The 19,007-nt window shown below is 46.2% G+C and overlaps 1 protein-coding gene across 3 annotated transcripts in view; it reads left to right on the forward strand.

Moving 5' to 3' along the window:
* Positions 1-19,007, forward strand: part of SLCO2B1 (solute carrier organic anion transporter family member 2B1) — a 51,900-nt gene that overhangs the window by 17,820 nt on the left and 15,073 nt on the right. For all 3 annotated transcript variants that reach the window (XM_060273993.1, XM_060273994.1, XM_060273995.1), the window contains 6 exons: positions 1,688-1,825; positions 1,936-2,098; positions 3,817-4,026; positions 5,550-5,648; positions 6,938-7,068; positions 16,824-16,932. In XM_060273993.1, coding sequence (XP_060129976.1) covers positions 1,688-1,825; positions 1,936-2,098; positions 3,817-4,026; positions 5,550-5,648; positions 6,938-7,068; positions 16,824-16,932 — 850 coding nt within the window. The remainder of the gene's footprint in view (positions 1-1,687; positions 1,826-1,935; positions 2,099-3,816; positions 4,027-5,549; positions 5,649-6,937; positions 7,069-16,823; positions 16,933-19,007) is intronic.

Consider the following 19,007-nt stretch of genomic DNA (forward strand, 5'->3'; position numbering starts at 1 on the left):
CTGCTTATTTAACTTATATGCAGAATTCATCATGCGAAAGGCTGGACTAGATGAATCCCAAGCCGGAATTAAGATTGCCGGAAGAAATATCAACAACCTCAGATATGCAGATGACACAACCTTGATGGCAGAAAGTGAGGAGGAATTAAAGAACCTTTTAATGAGGGTGAAAGAGGAGAGTGCAAAATATGGTCTGAAGCTCAACATCAAAAAAACCAAGATCATGGCCACTGGTCCCATCACCTCCTGGCAAATAGAAGGGGAAGAAATGGAGGCAGTGAGAGATTTTACTTTCTTGGGCTCCTTGATCACTGCAGATGGTGACAGCAGTCACGAAATTAAAAGACGCCTGCTTCTTGGGAGAAAAGCAATGACAAACCTAGACAGCATCTTAAAAAGCAGAGACATCACCTTGCCGACAAAGGTCCGTATAGTTAAAGCTATGGTTTTCCCAGTAGTGATGTATGGAAGTGAGAGCTGGACCATAAAGAAGGCTGATCGCCGAAGAATTGATGCTTTTGAATTATGGTGCTTGAGGAGACTCTTGAGAGTCCCATGGACTGCAAGAAGATCAAACCTATCCATTCTTAAGGAAATCAGCCCTGAGTGCTCCCTGGAAGGACAGATCGTGAAGCTGAGGCTCCAATACTTTGGCCACCTCATGAGAAGAGAAGAATCCTTGGAAAAGACCTTGATGTTGGGAAAGATGGAGGGCACTAGGAGAAGGGGACGACAGAGGACGAGGTGGTTGGACAGTGTTCTCGAAGCTACGAACATGAGTTTAACCAAACTGCGGGAGGCAGTGCAAGACAGGAGTGCCTGGCGTGCTATGGTCCATGGGGTCACGAAGAGTCGGACACGACTAAACGACTAAACAACAACAACAAATCATATCACCTCTCAACCTTCTCTTCTCCAGGCTAAACATACCCAGCTCCCTAAGCCCTTCCTCATAAGGCATTGTTTCCAGGCCTTTGACCATTTTGGTTGCCCTCTTCTGGACACGTTCCAGCTTGTCACTATCCAGCTTGTCACTATCCAGACTTAAGCATGTTGGTTATTTGAGACTGGTTATCCCACCATCGGGACCCAGGTGGCGCTGTGGGTTAAACCACTGAGCCTAGGGCTTGCTGATCAAAAGGTCGGTGGTTCGAATCCCTGTGACGGGGTGAGCTCCCGTTGCTTGGTCCCAGCTCCTACCAACCCAGCAGTTCGAAAGCACGTCAAAATGCAAGTAGGTAAATAGGTACCGCTACAGCGGGAAGGTAAACGGCATTTCCATGTGCTGCTCTGGTTTGCCAGAAGCGGCTTTGTCATGCTGGCCACATGACCCAGAAGCTGTACGCCGGCTCCCTCGGCCAATAATGCGAGATGAGCGCGCAACCCCAGAGTCATAATGGTCAGGGTCCCTTTACCTTTTATCCTACAGTTTTAACTCTGCACATGCATAGATACGTCACAAAACCTGATAGTTAGAACTGGGGTTTGGGACCACAGGTATTTGTGACAGGGAAGGGAAAGGAGGCAGAGACTTGGCAGGTGGGCTGGAAAGCAGCTGCTGTGTGCCCTGCACAGACTATCCAGCAAGGAGCGAGGCAGGACTCGTTACTCCCAGTGCGTCAGAACAGCCTCAGGTTCCTCAGGTTCCATTTTGATTTTTGTTCATTCTTTTTCTCTCCTTCTGCAGTTCTTCGTTTTTTGCCAGGGATTTCTGCAGCTCTCTCAGCTGATGACGTCTGGCCTTGTGAAAAGCTCCATTTCCACAATCGAGAAGCGCTTTGGACTGTCCAGCCAGATGGCCGGCATGGTGGTCTCCTTCAACGAGGTACCACCTTAGCTGCTTGTGCATCTTTCCTCCCCTGCTTTTATCTTTCATAAGGATGTGGCTTCCCCAGCGTCCTAAGAGGCCTCTCAACCTCTCTTCTCACTACCCAGGTGGGAAGCACGCTGCTGATCGCCTTTGTGAGTTACTTGGGCTGCAGAGTCCACAGGCCCCGCTTCATTGGCTATGGGGCTGTCCTCGTCTCCATGGCTGGTCTGGTCATGTCGCTTCCTCACTTTATCTCGGGACCCTACGAATATGATCGCTCCGTTACTGGTAAGGACTTTCTGTGTATGATATCCTTGGTTTGCAGTTGGAATTGGGGGAACTGTTGATTCATAGAATCATAGAAACGTAGCGTTGGAAGGGACCCCAAGGGTCATCTAGTCCAACCCCCTGTGATGCAAGAATCTGAACTAAAGCATCCATGGCAGATGGCCATCCAGCCTCTGCCTAAAATCACCACCTCCTGAGGGAGACCATTCCCTTGTCGAACAGCTCTTACTGTCAGATAGTTGAGTTAGGTAGCTGTGTTGGTCTGACGCAGTCAAAATAAATTAAAAAATTGTCCAGTAGCACCTTAGAGACCAACTAAGTTTGTTCTGGGTATAAGCTTTTGTGTGCATGCATCTGAAGAAGTGTGCATGCGCTTGAAAGCTTATACCCAGAACAAACTTAGTTGGTCTCTATATTTTGTCAGATAGATCTTCCTGATGTTTTGTTGCAATCTCATTTCTTGTAACTTTAAGCCATTGGTTCAAGTCCTATTCTTCAGAGCAGGAGAAAACAAGCTTGTTCTGCCATCCTTAAGACAGCCCTTGAGATATTTGAAGATGGCTATCATATCTCCTCACAGTCTCTACCCATATCTCCTAGGGTAGCTTTTCAGTATGGAGGTTCACATTTGGAATTGAGGGGGAAACTATTGGTTCCCACTCTCATTTTGCATTAGAAAACCACAGATGATCAAGCCAAGAGTTGGACATTGACACACACCCAAGTTCATTTTTATTTTATTTTATTGGTTTTTCCATTATTATGTTTTATTATACTTACTTACACCTGTACAACATAAACTTAAATTCATTGTTACCAATAAACTAATACATTTAAAAACACACACAAAAAACATTTTGACAATAAATTTTCTTCCAAAGCAATGCAGGAAGCTATGTTAGACTCTATTGCCAATTTCAGCTAGTCTTGGGGGGGGGGGCAATAGTGAGGCTCTCACTGCACATTCCATTAAACGAATAGCATGAGACAGTGATGAGATTGGGTTTTCCCTTCTCTCCCGGTCCATGATTCATAAGAACATGAGAAGAATCTGCTGGATCAGGCCAGTGCCCATCTAATCCAGCATCCTGTTCTCACAGTGGCCACCCAGATGCCCATTATCGGAAACCCGCAAGCAGGATTCAAACACAAGAGCCCTCTCCCCTCCTATCGTTTCGAAGAAACTGGTGCATGTGGAGCACAGCCATAAAGGCTAGTAGTCGTTGATAACTCCCTCCTCCATGAATCTGTCTAACCCTCTTTTCAAGTCATCCAAGTTGGTGGCCATCACTGCCTCCACCAAACCTTCAACAAGCCTGCTGTACCAGAACTGGATGTGGAGACTGCAGCCGAATGAGACACAGCTCTAGGCAGAATTTTGGTGCCACTGAATTTGAGACCCAAAGGTCTGCCACTGTGGGGCCTTCAGGGCCAGTCTCAAAGACTTGGCAGTTTCTGAAGTAACCTGGTCATAAGCCACCTGTCAGAATGCTCCTCCTAGCACGACTGTGTGCTGCTGTGGCATCCTTCCATATAGAGGCTGGGTAGGGAGGGGTAAGGGAAGATGGTAAGAGAACAGAAACCAGCTTTGTGTTGCTGCTGCTGCTCAATAGCTCTGCTTGCTGTGCCCAGTTCCAAAGGGAGTTTCACCCAGCAGTAAAACAATAGATGGGTGAAGAAGTATGGCGGCTTGATAGCGTCTCCTTTTGCCTCGACAGGTTCGGCAAGTACCACTTCAGACATATGCCTCCCAACCCGGAATGAGACAGAAGTATGCACTGAATCCCAAAGGAAAGAAACCCGAGTGGTTGTGATGCTGCTCTTACTTGGGCAGACTCTGCTGGGGATTGGCGGGGTTCCCATCCAGCCCTTTGGCATCTCATACATTGATGATTTTGCCAGTAAGAGCAACTCCCCTCTCTATATAGGTAAGATGCTAGAAACAAAGGCTAGCTGCCCAGGCTAGTTGTTGTTGTTTAGCTGTTTAGTCGTGTCCGACTCTTTGTGACCCCATGGACCAGAGCACACCAGGCACTCCTGTCTTCCACTGCCTCCCGCAGTTTGGTCAAACTCATGTTCGTAGCTTTGAGAACACTATCCAACCATCTCGTCCTCTGTCGTCCCCTTCTCCTTGTGCCTCCCATCTTTCCCAACATCAGGGTCTTTTCCAGGGAGTCTTCTCTTCTCATGAGGTGGCCAAAGTATTGGAGCTAGTGCCTTATACCATATAGGCATATTGTCTTGAGTTGTGACCTGCAATGCACCTGAAAATGGGTGAAGGAGAGCCTTGAGCCAAGGAAAGAAGAAATAAAGCAGTGGTTCTGAAACAGATTGTCTGGTTGGACCTCAAATGAGAGGCTTATCCACTAATCCTCTTGTTCTGCTGTTTTTCCCTGGGGAAAACCGCTTTTCAGCACTCACTCAGAACAAATGGCAATTCGAGTTTTCCCCAGATGGATGTTTGTTCCGATTGAGCGCTAAAGAGCTGGTTTTCCCTGCGAAAGGAGTGGAGCAAGGGGGAAGAGACTGAAAGCATGGAACAACTGGAAGTGGGGACAAGCCCAAAGGCCAAACTAGAGGTGTTGCTGAAGTTAATGTTAATAGCCAGGAGGAGGGATTTTCATCAGGCCTGCAGTGAGTAAGGAGTTAAACCTTTTCTTCTCTGCTGCAGCCCCAACAAAAATTGCTCCCCTGTCACAGCCCCTGCAAAATGATTTACAAAACCAGCAGTCTAAGCATAAAATCAAAACATAAAATAAATATAATCATGAAATAAAACAGCTGGCAGTATATGAACCTTGGAGTGGGTGCTACGGTTGAACATGAGGCTGCAAGAGGCCTGTCAGGAGGTTGGCTTTGCAGTTTACTTTACTTTTGGGGTTGAAAGGGACCCTTATCCCCAGGCAATGGTGGTGGTGGTGGTGGTGTGTGTGTGTGGCTTTTTCTAGGTGCTCTCCTTCCCTTGAGTAGTTGCTGACTGTGTTTGTGATTTTTTTTTCCTTTTTACTACCAGGTCTTTACTTAACAGGAAGCTTCCTACTACCACCACCATACTAAATTTACATTTTTAGCCAGCCTGGACAGGAATTTGCCACCATTTGGTTGGGTGGGGGTACAGCAGCCTCTGTCTAGAAAATGTAAAACGTGGCACGGGCTTGCCACTGACCTGGATATGCATCTGCACATACACGGAGCCATTTCTAAGACTGGGATGATGATGCATACATACCCAAACCGAATATCAACCAGGGTTGAAAATCCCCTGGACAAGAGCGAGTTGTGTGAATCCACCTCATTATTCCAACCCCCCTTAGAGGGTAAACTGCTTAAAGATTTTGCCACAATCAGGGCGGTATATGCAGTAAATGTTAAATAAACTCGTTGGGACAAATTTTGAAAGATGCTTAGTGGGCTTGCTACTTGAGCAGAAGTTCTGTTTTCTTTTTTACAGGAATCCTCTTTGCTGCAACTACAATGGGTCCTGCATTAGCATTCATAGTGGGGGCAGCTACATTGCGCTATTTTGTTGACATTGATAAAATGTCCTCAGGTGAGTTAATAAATGTTCTGTGTGAGCATCTTTGTGAGTGAGTAAATCTCGCAGACACAGAGGGAAGGAAGTGTGGGCCAGAATTTGTGCTTCTGCTCTAATGTCTATCACTATGTCTGGTAATTGTGTTGTTCTTCTTTGGCGATCCCTCGTAGCCGAGTAAGATTGTCTTCCATAAACACGGTTTTAACAATGAGTCTGCAAGTGAATGTGTACTTAGCTTAAGTCAGCACTACTGACCTTCCTGTGTCTCAGAGTGGAGGTTTATGACTTCAGTCCTAAGCCACCAGGGTTCAGATTTCATAGAACAACATACACAAAGACAGGCAAGCAAATGGAATCTGCTAGTGTAGGAGCTGGGTTTAAAACAGGCATCCCCAAACTTCGGCCCTCCAGATGTTTTGGACTACAATTCCCATCTTCCCCGACCACTGGTCCTGTAAGCTAGGGATCATCTGGAGGGCCGCAGTTTGGGGATGCCTGGTTTAAAAGAACCATGGCTCACTGAGCGAATGATGTCCTTCACAGGAAGCCACTACAAAATGTGCAGGATTATAGGATGCCAACCACAGTTTAAAATGAAGATATTTGTGTCCTGACCCCATAGACATGCATAGCACATTTCACTAGGGAGTTCACCCAGGGATTTTTTTTCCCTCTAAAAGGCAAACTTTAATTGAACTCATAATCATAAAATATATTATTTTTATTCACCAAACAAACAAAAGAAACTAAAACTTAGCTAAGCACTGGTTTTTAAATTAAATTAACAACTAAACTTTCCCTGAAAAATACCAACTTTAAAATGGGACAACAAAATATTATTTTGCTGTAGTGATATCAGGTGTTGCTGTAGTGATACAGTCAGTTTTCATGTTCTTTATCTTTAACCAGATAATGAGCTAACCCCCCCCCCCCCCAAATTGAGCAAAACAGATTAAATTTTCTTCATCTTCCTGTTCTAGAGAATGAGATGTCACTCACCAGGTGTAAGCAAAATGTGGTGAGTGGCGCTTTGATGGAGACAGAGCCATGCAACAGAGAGAGATGCAGGCAGAAGAAAAAGGTCAGAATGGATCTGCAGCTTCCACCTGCGACGCAGTCAGAAGCCACAGATCTATTTCAGCCTTTTTATGCCTTAAAAAGTGGTATAAAAGCAAATCTGGATGAGCCTGGGTCTATGTTCCTGGCAAAAGGGGTAGGCAGCTGTTGAGGCCTCTGAGAGTTGTGCTATGAGCCACCAAAGCACCGGCGTATCTTTGAGCCCTTCCATGTACTTTGTGTTTCAGCGGACATTCACATTAATAACAAAGATCCACGATGGGTTGGAGCCTGGTGGCTCGGTTTCATAATCTCCGCCAGCGTGGTCGCCATCGCTTCAATACCTTATTTCTTCTTTCCAAAAGAGCTGCCTAGAGAGGTAAGGACATGCTTGAGAAGAGCTATTCTCAAGGCACGATCTCTTTCCTCTTGAAATGGAAAGTAAGGCAATTCAAAGCACTGGCGCATGAGCCACTGTGGCTTAGTGGGTAGGGTGCTGGGCTTGGACCAGAGAGATCTGAATCCAGTTTCATGCCCTCCTGTAAAACAACCTTGGTGCTCTAGGGCCAAGCCCTGTCTCAGTCTAACCTTTCTATCCCACAGGGTTGTGGACATAAAGAGAGAGGGGAACCCTGTGTATGCCATCTGAGTACCTTGGAGAAAGGGCAAAGTTAGATATGGGGCAGTACACATCAGGATGTTTTGCTCTGTTTACTTGTGTGGTGTGCTCTCCATCTTGGGTTTACAGCTGGCATGTCTGGCTGAACAGGCCCAATGTGGCAGTGAATGTTCAGGAACATTATTGGTTCCTGGGACAGAGCAGATCCCAAGCAGATCACACCTCCGAGTGGACAAGTGAGTGTCTGTCAAGAGGCTGTCAGGAGAAGGCAGGTCAGGAAAAGCACTTGAGATGCAAAGTGCAATTAACTTTTTATTCACAAAAGTAAAAACACAACAGAGTTCATCTAGGCTGGTCTTCTCTTGTTGAAGATGTTGCTGCTGGAACTGGCATCTGGCCTCTCCTTCTCTCTCTAGCCCCCTCACTCTAGACTCCTCCAAAGCAGCAGTGGACTGTGACGAGGAGGAAGGATTCCTTTTGGGGCCTGTCTGGCCCGTTGCTCAACCACATGCAGGACTCTCTGTGATTTGGGTGTCAGTGGAGGAGGAGAGCTAGCTGGAGCAGGACTGCCCAGCTGCTGAGCAACTGAAGTAGCATCTGGCTCCTCTCTCTCAGAGCCTGCGCTCACACTAAGACTCCTGGCGCCCAGCCCTGTCCTGAAATGGCTTTCTTCTTCTGACCCCTGCCCCCCCATGTTCACTCAAACCTCCTGCTTCTATGACCTCCCAGCTTGTCCCTTCCACAGACTGGTCCTCCAGGTCCTACCACCACTGTCCTCCTTCCTCTGTGTCATTCCTTGGTGGCTCTTGGGCAGGCAGCACCCAACACTCTTCCTCATCCCGCCAATCCCTGACAGTGTCCATCTGTCAGGCAGCCTTCCCTAGACCTCTTGATACCCAGCCAGACCTTTTACCGTCAAGGTGCTACTTGAGCATCAAACGGGAGACAGAACTCGTCACAGTTGGAGCACACAGTGAAGGTCGTGTCAGGCCCTGGCTGGGACTGACAGCAGGATAGACTGGGCATGAACTGTTACCAACTCCCAGGAATAATGTGAGCAGGAACTGAAGAACTGGCCAGGCAAGGCACGAAGGCAGAGCCCTTCGATGGTAGCCCTTCGATGGTAACGCTCGCATCTGGGCGTTCAGCGAAGAAGCAGAAGCGGAAAGGAAAGCAGCACACTCATAAATGATGACTTTGCACATTTACATCTTGTCTACATTTTTAACGCAATGACCATGTTTCACAAAAGTGGGTTGGGTGAGTGGACTTGTGCAGGTTTGGGAAGCAGGCAGATTGAAGAATCAAGACATGGACAAGCATTCAAGCATTCAGACAAGCCATTTGTTGTTGTTTTTTAAAAATATCTTTTTATTGATTTTCCAATAGCAGCCTCATTATAACAATACCAATTTTATTCAACTAATACAGTTATTAATGCCAATTATTCCGATGTCAAAATATACAATTTAATCAAACTGGCATCCCAACATGCTAGATTTGATTACTTCATTCCTCAACATTTTTCCTGCATTCCAAAATCTTAATAATTTCCATTATTTTCCATTTAGATACAGTATAATAATCCCTTATATAAGACCTACAATCTTGTGATTTCATTCATGTTGGTATGTTAGGTAATTTATAAAGTTCCAAGTGAAGAACTCTACCTGTAATCCTTATTCTTTCTTGCGTGTGACAGTTTCCACCCCCACCCCCCATTATGTTTTCCCGACCATATATGGTGTTATATCCTGCATTACTACAACTGTTGATGGTTCCCATTATGTCTCGGGAGAAGCGGTTATCTCACAGTTTCCAAAAGTCACTGCATCACTTTGTCAAGCTGTCGTCACCATTTTTCCAGCCTAGGAAGAACGGTCTGAATTCAGACTGCAAATAGTTAATCCAAAAGCTTCTATTCCCGCAGCTGGTAGACTCCTTTCCTCCCTGCTGCTGATTTATGGCCAATTACCCTTATTGGCCAATTACCCAATTACCCTGATGATATTCCAGCTGAACTATTTAAAATTTTAAAAGATGATGCTGTTAAGGTGCTACACCCAATATGCCAGCAAGTTTGGAAAACTCAGCAATGGCCAGAGGATTGGAGAAGATCAGTCTACATCCCAATTCCAAAGAAGGGCAGTGCCAAAGAATGCTCCAACTACCGCACAATTGCGCTCATTTCACACGCTAGCAAGGTTATGCTTAAAATTCTACAAGGCAGGCTTAAGCAGTATGTGGACCGAGAACTCCCAGAAGTGCAAGCTGGATTTCGAAAGGGCAGAGGAACCAGAGACCAAATAGCAAACATGCGCTGGATTATGGAGAAAGCTAGAGAGTTCCAGAAAAACGTCTACTTCTGCTTCATTGACTATGCAAAAGCCTTTGACTGTGTCGACCACAGCAAACTATGGCAAGTTCTTAAAGAAATGGGAGTGCCTGATCACCTCATCTGTCTCCTGAGAAATCTCTATGTGGGACAAGAAGCTACAGTTAGAACTGGATATGGAACAACTGAGTGGTTCAAAATTGGGAAAGGAGTACGACAAGGTTGTATATTGTCTCCCTGCTTATTTAACTTATATGCAGAATTCATCATGCGAAAGGCTGGACTAGATGAACCCCAAGCCGGAATTAAGATTGCCGGAAGAAATATCAACAACCTCAGATATGCAGATGACACAACCTTGATGGCAGAAAACGAGGAAGAATTAAAGAACCTTTTAATGAGGGTGAAAGAGGAGAGCGCAAAATATGGTCTGAAGCTCAACATCAAAAAAACCAAGATCATGGCCACTGGTCCCATCACCTCCTGGCAAATAGAAGGGGAAGAAATGGAGGCAGTGAGAGATTTCACCTTCTTGGGCTCCTTGATCACTGCAGATGGTGACAGCAGTCACGAAATTAAAAGACGCCTGCTTCTTGGGAGAAAAGCAATGACAAACCTAGACAGCATCTTTAAAAGCAGAGACATCACCTTGCCGACAAAGGTCCGTATAGTTAAAGCTATGGTTTTCCCAGTAGTGATGTATGGAAGTGAGAGCTGGACCATAAAGAAGGCTGATCGCCGAAGAATTGATGCTTTTGAATTATGGTGCTGGAGGAGGCTCTTGAGAGTCCCATGGACTGCAAGAAGATCAAACCTATCCATTCTGAAGGAAATCAGCCCCGAGTGCTCACTGGAAGGACAGATCGTGAAGCTGAGGCTCCAATACTTTGGCCACCTCATGAGAAGAGAAGACTCCCTGGAAAAGACCCTGATGTTGGGAAAGATTGAGGGCACTAGGAGAAGGGGACGTCAGAAGACAAGATGGTTGGACAGTGTTCTCGAAGCTACGAACATGAGTTTGACCAAACTGCGGGAGGCAGTGCAATACAGGAGTGCCTGGCGTGCTATGGTCCATGGGGTCACGAAGAGTCGGACACGACTAAACGACTAAACAACAACAACCCTTATCTCAAACACATTCCTTTGTGGATAAAGGAGGTTAGAGAGGACTGTGCTCCATATTTTCAAAGCATAGCGTTTCCCCCTCCCTTCCCTCTCAGTTCCTTTCTCTCACGCATGTGCAGTTCCAGTTTTGTTAAATTCCATATTTACATTCCAATTTCTTCCTTCCGCACTTGTACAGATTTCTTTTTTTAAAAAAAAAGAAATACCTGCTTTCAGGGGAGGGTTGCCATATCATAAATGTAGATAAAAACTTTGAAATAAGCAAACTGTGGGCTCCTCTCCCCGCACCATCTCTTTCACCAAATTAAATCCCCTCTCAATCTAAACCTTTTAAATCCTTGTAGCTGGGCTCATTTTCACAGTTTCTTATCTCATCATCTCTAGAAGGCGCCTGTAGTTTATTCCAGTTAAACAAACCTAATTAGCAGGATAACCTGTGCTTCCAAGAAAGGGATTGGGTGGGGGCGGGCGGTCGTGGCAGCCAGAGTACTCCATGCACCCAGTGCCTTTGCCTGCCCTCGCATTCCATGAAGAAGAGAGTGCCAGACCGCCAGGCAAACTGTGGGTGAGAGCAAGGTCCCTATTCTTATCAAAGAGGAATGCAGAAAATGCAATTCCCCCATCATTTTCTGATTATCTCCGTCTGTCTCGGCCCAGGGTGTTGGTAGAGGCGCCCATCCCCTGGCACACAGGAAACAGGAAGCCCAGACAAGCCATTCATGAGTAGGTACACCGTCAAAATTCAAGTCATGAAGGTGGAGGCAGGTGCGAGTCTCACGACAAAGTGTGTTTGCCATGTGGCAGAAGGATGGCTGAGTTTATCTTTGTGTCCTGTGTGAGAGACAAGGAAGGCCCAAACCGTTTTGCTGCTTAAAGTGGAGGAGAAAATGGTGCCTCCACAAACCACGTACAGAAGACCAGTCATTGAATATTACTTCATCACTGGCAAATAGTGTCCTCCTCTACACTTGAGGGCAGCAGACTAGCTTAGGGAACACAGAGCAGGCACATCAGTTCTGTTCACCTCCTGGCCTTCAGAATCTGCCACCTGAGGTGGCCACCCCACTTTGGCTAATGGTAGGGCCAGCCCTAGGGAGGTGGGTGGCGCTGTGGTCTAAACCACTGAGCCTCTTGGGCTTGTCAATCAGAAGGTCGGCGGTTTGAATCCCCATGGCGGGGTGAGCTCTCGTTGCTCTCTCCCAGCTCCTGCCAACCTAGCGGTTCAAAAGCACACCAAAGACTGCAAGTAGATTAATAGGCACCGCTCCGGCGGGAAGGTAAACGGTATTTCTGTGCGCTGCTCTGTTTTCGGTGTTCTGTTGTGCCAGAAGCGGCTTAGTCATGCTGGCCACAAGACCCGGAAAAACTGTCTGTGAACAAACGCTGGCTCCCTCAGCCTGTAAAGCGAGATGAGCACTGCAACCCCAGAGCCGTCTGCAACTGGACTTAACTGTCAGGGGTCCTTTAACTTTTTTTAGGGCCAGCCCTGGTGAGAGAACACCAGGAAGAGGAACACTGAAGCAAAGAAAGAAAGGTGATGAGTCACAGATATATATCTAATCCAGAGGCATTCTTGGAGAAGGTGAAGGTTGGCTGTGAAGGGTGGCGGTAGGGGAAGTCTCATAATTTGTTTGCTAAGTTGCTTCCCCCTTCGTTATGAGCAGTTTCTCCAAAAGATCAGATCAGGCAAACACAATCTTCTGCTGAGGCGGAAATGCTTGCTTTTGCGAGCTCTGCGGAGTGATCGCTGGCAAACAGTTCACTGCAAGAAGCGTGGAGGAGAAGCAGCGTTTTGAAATGAATTGCTCTTTTCCAGTGAGACATAAAGCCAAGACCCTGGTCGCGCCTGATTGTTAACAATCCCTTGGCATGCGCTGTAAGAGCACCAGTGATAAGTTTTGATGTCCTGGCCACTTCCCAAGCTGGGTAATTGCTTTTTTCCTGCCTCCGCTCCACCTGCATTTCTCAGTAGAAGCCTCAGCCCAAGTGGCCTGCAAAGTTTCATCACGATGCAAGAAGCCCCAAAGGAATGTCCTGTGTGACAGTCATGGTTTCCTCTTCGTGAGGAGGGGTCAAACTGAAGCTGAGGCAGTGGTAGGGGGAGACAGATGCTTAACCCTTCCCTGCCCCTCTGGTTTTCTGATGCAACTGCTTCCTCCAACTGCATTCCAGACATGTTTACCCTCACAAGCCCTTGTAGGGTAAAGTTACCAGATTCCCCACCCCCCCTAAAGAATCCAGGGACACTTTAAGAGAGAGAGGGAAAAAATGTTATTTAAAAAAGTAGTAATCTCTTCTGTGGTCTCCTCTGTCGCACGGCCTTGCTCTGAGCCCCGGCTTGCTCTCTTGGGCGCTAGCCACCATGGAGTAGGCTTGGGTCGGGCCTGGGCTCGGCCACGTATCCTTGCCCTCCTGGTGCTCTCCTACCTCTGCAAGGTTGGGGCTCCCCTCTTTTTTTCTCCTTCCTCTTTCTCTCTCTTCCTTCTCCTCTCCTCCTTCTCCCTGCATCGGCTCCAGGGTTTTCCTAGCCCTGGAGCGCCGCTGGGCTGTCGGCCGGGTGGCTGGGCGCTCTCGCACCCGGCTTGATTCGGGTCGTGGGGGGGGGGCTGTCAGTGGTTCCCCCTCAGCAGTGGCAGCAGCAGCAGTCTCGGTAGCCTGGAGCCAGCTTGGTAGTGCAGTCGGCTCTGGCTGGCTTCCGGAGCTGCTCGGTAGTCGTGGCGCCTGCCATTTTGCCTTGCCGGAAGTCCCCATATGATGTGTCTTGTGCCGTTGAACCAATCACGTAACATTCATTTCCTACTACGGTAATAAATCTACAACACTTAAAATATAAATCCAGGGATATTAAATGAAATCCGGGGACATTCCGGGGACAGATTTTGTCCAGGGACAGATTTGTAAATACGGGGACTGTCCCCGGGAAACGGGGACGTCTGGTAACCATATTGTAGGGGTCGGGGTGAGCAGCAGTAGAGGAAAGAAGTGATTTCAGGAGAGAGGCAGCAGGTGGAGAGGGGGTTAAGCATTCTCACCTGCTGCTTCTCCAAGTCTCTTCCTCCTGATGCTGCTTCCCAGAACAAGCCATTGTGAGGGTTTATACATATACAGAAACTTCTATGTAATGAGTGTTTTAGCTCTCATAGTAAACAGGGCCGGCTCTAGGTAGACCCCCGGTGGTGTGGTGCGCCGGGCCGGTAGGCAGGGCGCCGCACGGAAACCATGCTGCGCCCTGCGAGGGCGGGGGCGCCGGAGCGATCTCCACCCCTCAGCACCAGGGCGCGCGACCTGCTCGAGACTGCCCTGATAGTAAACCAACTGTACTTGTACCGGCCAGTTTCAGCATTCAGCTACTAAGTGCCATGAAGCTGAGAGCCAGGCTAGCTAAATGTCACCTCACCAGAAAGACAAAGCAAGCATTAACCTCTCCACAGAAGGATATTTAAATGGCGCTTTTCTGCATTTAAGTGGAGTGCTGACTTTGCTGCATCCATTTGATTTTATGCCATGCTATTTGCGCATAGTCAAATTGATTTGCCCCTAGGGAATCTTGGGGACAGGGCCCGTCCATTTTATCAAAGTCCACAGAGGAGATCCAATAGCCTTAACAAAGAGAAGGACAAAAACTCTCTTCTAGCCTTTTCCTTGGCAAAATAGCGGATTTGAGGAGAACAAGATTACAAAAGCAGCAGAGTGATAAAAGGATGTTTTGTGTGAGTGACCTCACTGAGTCTTCGGATTTCAATCTCCCTTTCTTGGGCCAGGTTATTAAGCAGGCGGTTATGGACCAGGGTGTTCTTGGAGGAAACTTATTTTTTGGATCCATTTCAATTGGGGTTTAGGCCCAGTTTTAGCACAGAAACTGCTTTGGCCAGTGATGGCGAACCTATAACACACATGTCAGACGTGACACGCAGAGCCCTCACTGCTGGCACGCGCCCCATCGGCCCATTCGCGCTATTGTTGTCCCCCCCCCAATTTGTTCTCCCGCTCCTCCTCACGCTACAGCTTGTCTCCGCTGTTAAAACCCGGGTCCTTTTGTTGTTGTTGCTGGTAGCCAGAGATTGGTTTTTTAACCCTTTCTGTGCTGTTTTTCCTGGCGCTTTGGCAGACTATGATTGGGTGTAACAACGTTTGTTTTTTAACTCATTCTGTGCTGGTTTTTGGGCGCTTTGGCAGACTATGTCGGTGCTGCGTGTTAGTTCCAGCGAAGATATTATTCGTCATTTATTTCTGTTCTCTTTCCCCCCTAAAAAGCGCAGCAGCTTTGGGGCACCCCCCCCAAAAGCAAAGCAACTTTTGCACCCCCAAAAAACCTCCAAAACTTTGGTCAGCAGCTCCCCTCCAAAAGCTCAACAACTCTGGGCACTTTGTGATAAATAAATAAGGGTTTTTTGGTTTGGTTTGGTAAAATAATTAGTTTTTGGTTTATTAAATACAGTTATATATTACAATTATAAATTTTTGTTATTTAAACTATGTTGTTGTTGTTTAGTCGTTTAGTCGTGTCCGACTCTTTGTGACCCCATGGACCATAGCACGCCAGGCACTCCTGTCTTGCACTGCCTCCCGCAGTTTGGTCAAACTCATGTTCATAGCTTCGAGAACACTGTCCAACCATCTTGTCCTCTGTCGTCCCCTTCTCCTAGTGCCCTCAATCTTTCCCAACATCAGGGTCTTTTCCAAGGATTCTTCTCTTCTCATGAGGTGGCCAAAGTATTGGAGCCTCAGCTTCACGATCTGTCCTTCCAGGGAGCACTCAGGGCTGATTTCCTTAAGAATGGATAGGTTTGATCTTCTAGCAGTCCATGGGACTCTCAAGAGTCTCCTCCAGCACCATAATTCAAAAGCATCAATTCTTCGACGATCAGCCTTCTTTATGGTCCAGCTCTCACTTCCATACATCACTACTGGGAAAACCATAGCTTTAACTATACGGACCTTTGTCGGCAAAGTGATGTCTCTGCTTTTTAAGATGCTGTCTAGGTTTGTCATTGCTTTTCTCCCAAGAAGCAGGCGTCTTTTAATTTCGTGACTGCTGTCACCATCTGCAGTGATCAAGGAGCCCAAGAAAGTAAAATCTCTCACTGCCTCCATTTCTTCCCCTTCTATTTGCCAGGAGGTGATGGGACCAGTGGCCATGATCTTGGTTTTTTTGATGTTGAGCTTCAGACCATATTTTGCGCTCTCCTCTTTCACCCTCATTAAAAGGTTCTTTAATTCCTCCTCGCTTTCTGCCATCAAGGTTGTGTCATCTGCATATCTGAGGTTGTTGATATTTCTTCCGGCAATCTTAATTCCGGCTTGAGATTCATCTAGTCCAGCCTTTCGCATGATGAATTCTGCATATAAGTTAAATAAGCAGGGAGACAATATACAACCTCAACAACTCTGTCCTGAACCCCTAAAAAAATTGGCCTTCCTCCTTCCTAAAAAATCTCAACAACTCTGTCCTGAACCCCTAAAAATGGGCCTTCCTCTTTCCTAAAAAAATGTAAACAACTCTGACCTGAACCTCCCAAAAGGGGGGAGATCACTGCCAGTTTTTAACTCTGTGAGTAGATCGCAGTCTCTTTGGAGTTGGCCACCCCTGTCCTAGGGGATAAAATCGAGCCTTGAAGAACTCAACACTGAAGGCTCCGTGGAGCTGAAGAGCACTCCCCAAGCATCACCCAAGTAGGACTGGAACCACAAAGCAGTGCCACCGCCACCTCAACTCAAGACAGCTACTCCAGAAGGATATCATGGCTGGTGGTATCAAAAGTTGCTGAGAGGTCAAGGAGAATTAACAAAGACACATTTCCCATGTCTCCCTCCCAACGGTGGTCATCATATAGAATGGCCAAAGCCAGTGATGGGCAACCTTTTTGAGCTTGGTGTGTCAAAATTCGCCAAAAAACCTAGCATAACTCGGGTGGTGTGTCACTTCGAGAGAAAAAAACATAATTTCAAGCGGGGATTTGAAAGCTGCTCTCCCAGGTTCTAGTCTGACCCTCTGACTACTATACCATACTGACTCGTGTTTATGTCTAATGCAATGTCACTTGCCCATTTCTAGGAAGAGTTGCCCCAGAACAGCCCTTCGGAACCTCAAAACAACGACTTGCTACCTGCAAAAAGTAACCAAAAAGAACTGAAAGACTACACTCTGAAAGAGTTCCTCAAAAGTAAGCTTGTGTTTATTTGCCCATCTAGAAGCCCTACTCTGCTCTGCTTACCCAAGTTATGAAGCCTACACATGTCTTGGTTCACACATTACACAGGCACCCATGTTTCCCCATGTAGGCATGAATGTTTGGGCTATTTGCTCCAGATTTTGTTGCACACCACAGAGGTTGCTGCACTCACTTAATTACTTGAGATTAAGTATTTTGGGTTTGGACCACACGAGGACAGAGAGATAGCGAGATCTAGGAAATGAAGATGATGGAGAGAGAAAAGCAATGGCAGTAATTAACTGTTCCAGATAATGGAGAGAAAGGGGGGTTGGTTTCCTGCCGTCTCAAGTAAGCAGCTTTAGAACCCATCCAAGTTGAATCAAAGATCCAAAACTTCATGCTCAATTACTTGGTTTCTGTTTGTTTAATTTGTTTCGCGACTGCAGGGAGCAGTGCTCCCCACAGATCTTCATTGCCCATTATGGACTGATATAATACCCAAACACTTTTGGCCTTCAGTTTAAAAATGAATGAATTTCTTCCTTCGGCCTTCCAGGTTGCTGTTTCTATACCTTACCTGTTATTGTGTCTTCTGGTTGCAGCATTTATTTGTCTGTTTGTTTGTTCTTGCACATCAACAATCAGTACCGAGACTAAGTTCACTGTTGTGTTGTTTAGTTATGTATGTTGTGTTTGCTATTATGTATTCTTATTTGTCCAGGAAAATTTCAATTGAAATCCATTTATATTTGTATAAAAGATAGGTTTTCCAGGGAGCACGCTAATGTTCCTTTAAGTTTCATGATTAAACTGCTATAACATAGAGAAGAGGCAGAGTGATGGGAAGAGGCAGTAAGGTGAAGGGAGGACTATGAGAGCTGAGGAGGTTCACTCACGTGGGCATCCAAGAAGGTGGCGTTGTTGTTGTTGTTGTTGTTGTTGTTGTTGTTGTTGTTAATCCCCCGCCCATCTGTCTGGGTTTCCCCAGCATATCTAAAAACATAATTAAAACATCAAACATTAAAAACCTTCTGATACAGAGCTGCCTTCAGATGTCTTCCAAAAGTTGTGTAATTCTTTATCTCCTTGACATCTGAAGGGACGCCACCACTAGTGAGAATGCAGAGAACAGACTTTTGCAGGGCTTCTTGAGCAGGAATGGCTGAATGGCAGTTTCAGTTCTCACGTTCTCATTTTTCCAGTCTGAAGTTCAGTTCTAATTTCTGCAGCAGCCTGCAGATTTTTTGTTGTTGTTGTTGTTGTTGTTTTTAAATCCCTTTGAAAACATTTTAGTGTAGAAAAAAATTAAGGGCAGATTTCTGCTAATAAACACATTTTGTCTGTGTTTTGGCTAATATGCACTTTTCTGCAAGCATTTCCCCATGCTATAATAATGCATCTCCATGTTATTTTTACTAATGTATGCATTTTATGCACATTTCACCCAACATATGCATTATTGTACATACATATTATTTGGTTGGGCAATTGAATCGCATTTTTAAAAAAAAAAATTGTAAATTTCTAAGGATGGCTGTGGTTTGGTTCACATATTGGTCTGAGAACTGGGAATTACATAGTTTCTCATTGAAATCATAGTATCATAGAGTCCAACCCCCTGCAATGCAGGAATCTCAGCTAAAGCATCCACGACAGATGGCCATACAACCTCAACTTAAAAACCTCCAAGGAAGGAGAGTCCACCACCTCCCAAGGGAGATGATTCCACTCTCACTGTCAGAAGGTTCTTTCTGATCCAAATAGAATTGAATTTCTCCTCCATCCCTATTCTTGGGGGGGGGGGGGGCGTCTCCAAGAGAAATGATGGCTACATTCTGGATCTAGTTAGATAAGAATCAGAAAACCTATCCAGGTTACCAAGATCCCATATGGGAGAAGGTAGAGAAATTTCCCGCGAAATGTATATTGAGGCTTGATGCCATCACTACTGAAGTTGCTTTTTTCAGAATTAATAACTGGATCTGCAAACAATAGATACAGTAAATTTTCTAATTAGGCCAGCATGTGGTAGACAATGTGAACATTCAGACTTACACTGCTGCTGTGGAAGGAGGTTTGGCTGA

Source organism: Zootoca vivipara, chromosome 4, assembly GCF_963506605.1.
Source record: "Zootoca vivipara chromosome 4, rZooViv1.1, whole genome shotgun sequence".
NCBI classification, from domain to species: domain Eukaryota; kingdom Metazoa; phylum Chordata; class Lepidosauria; order Squamata; family Lacertidae; genus Zootoca; species Zootoca vivipara.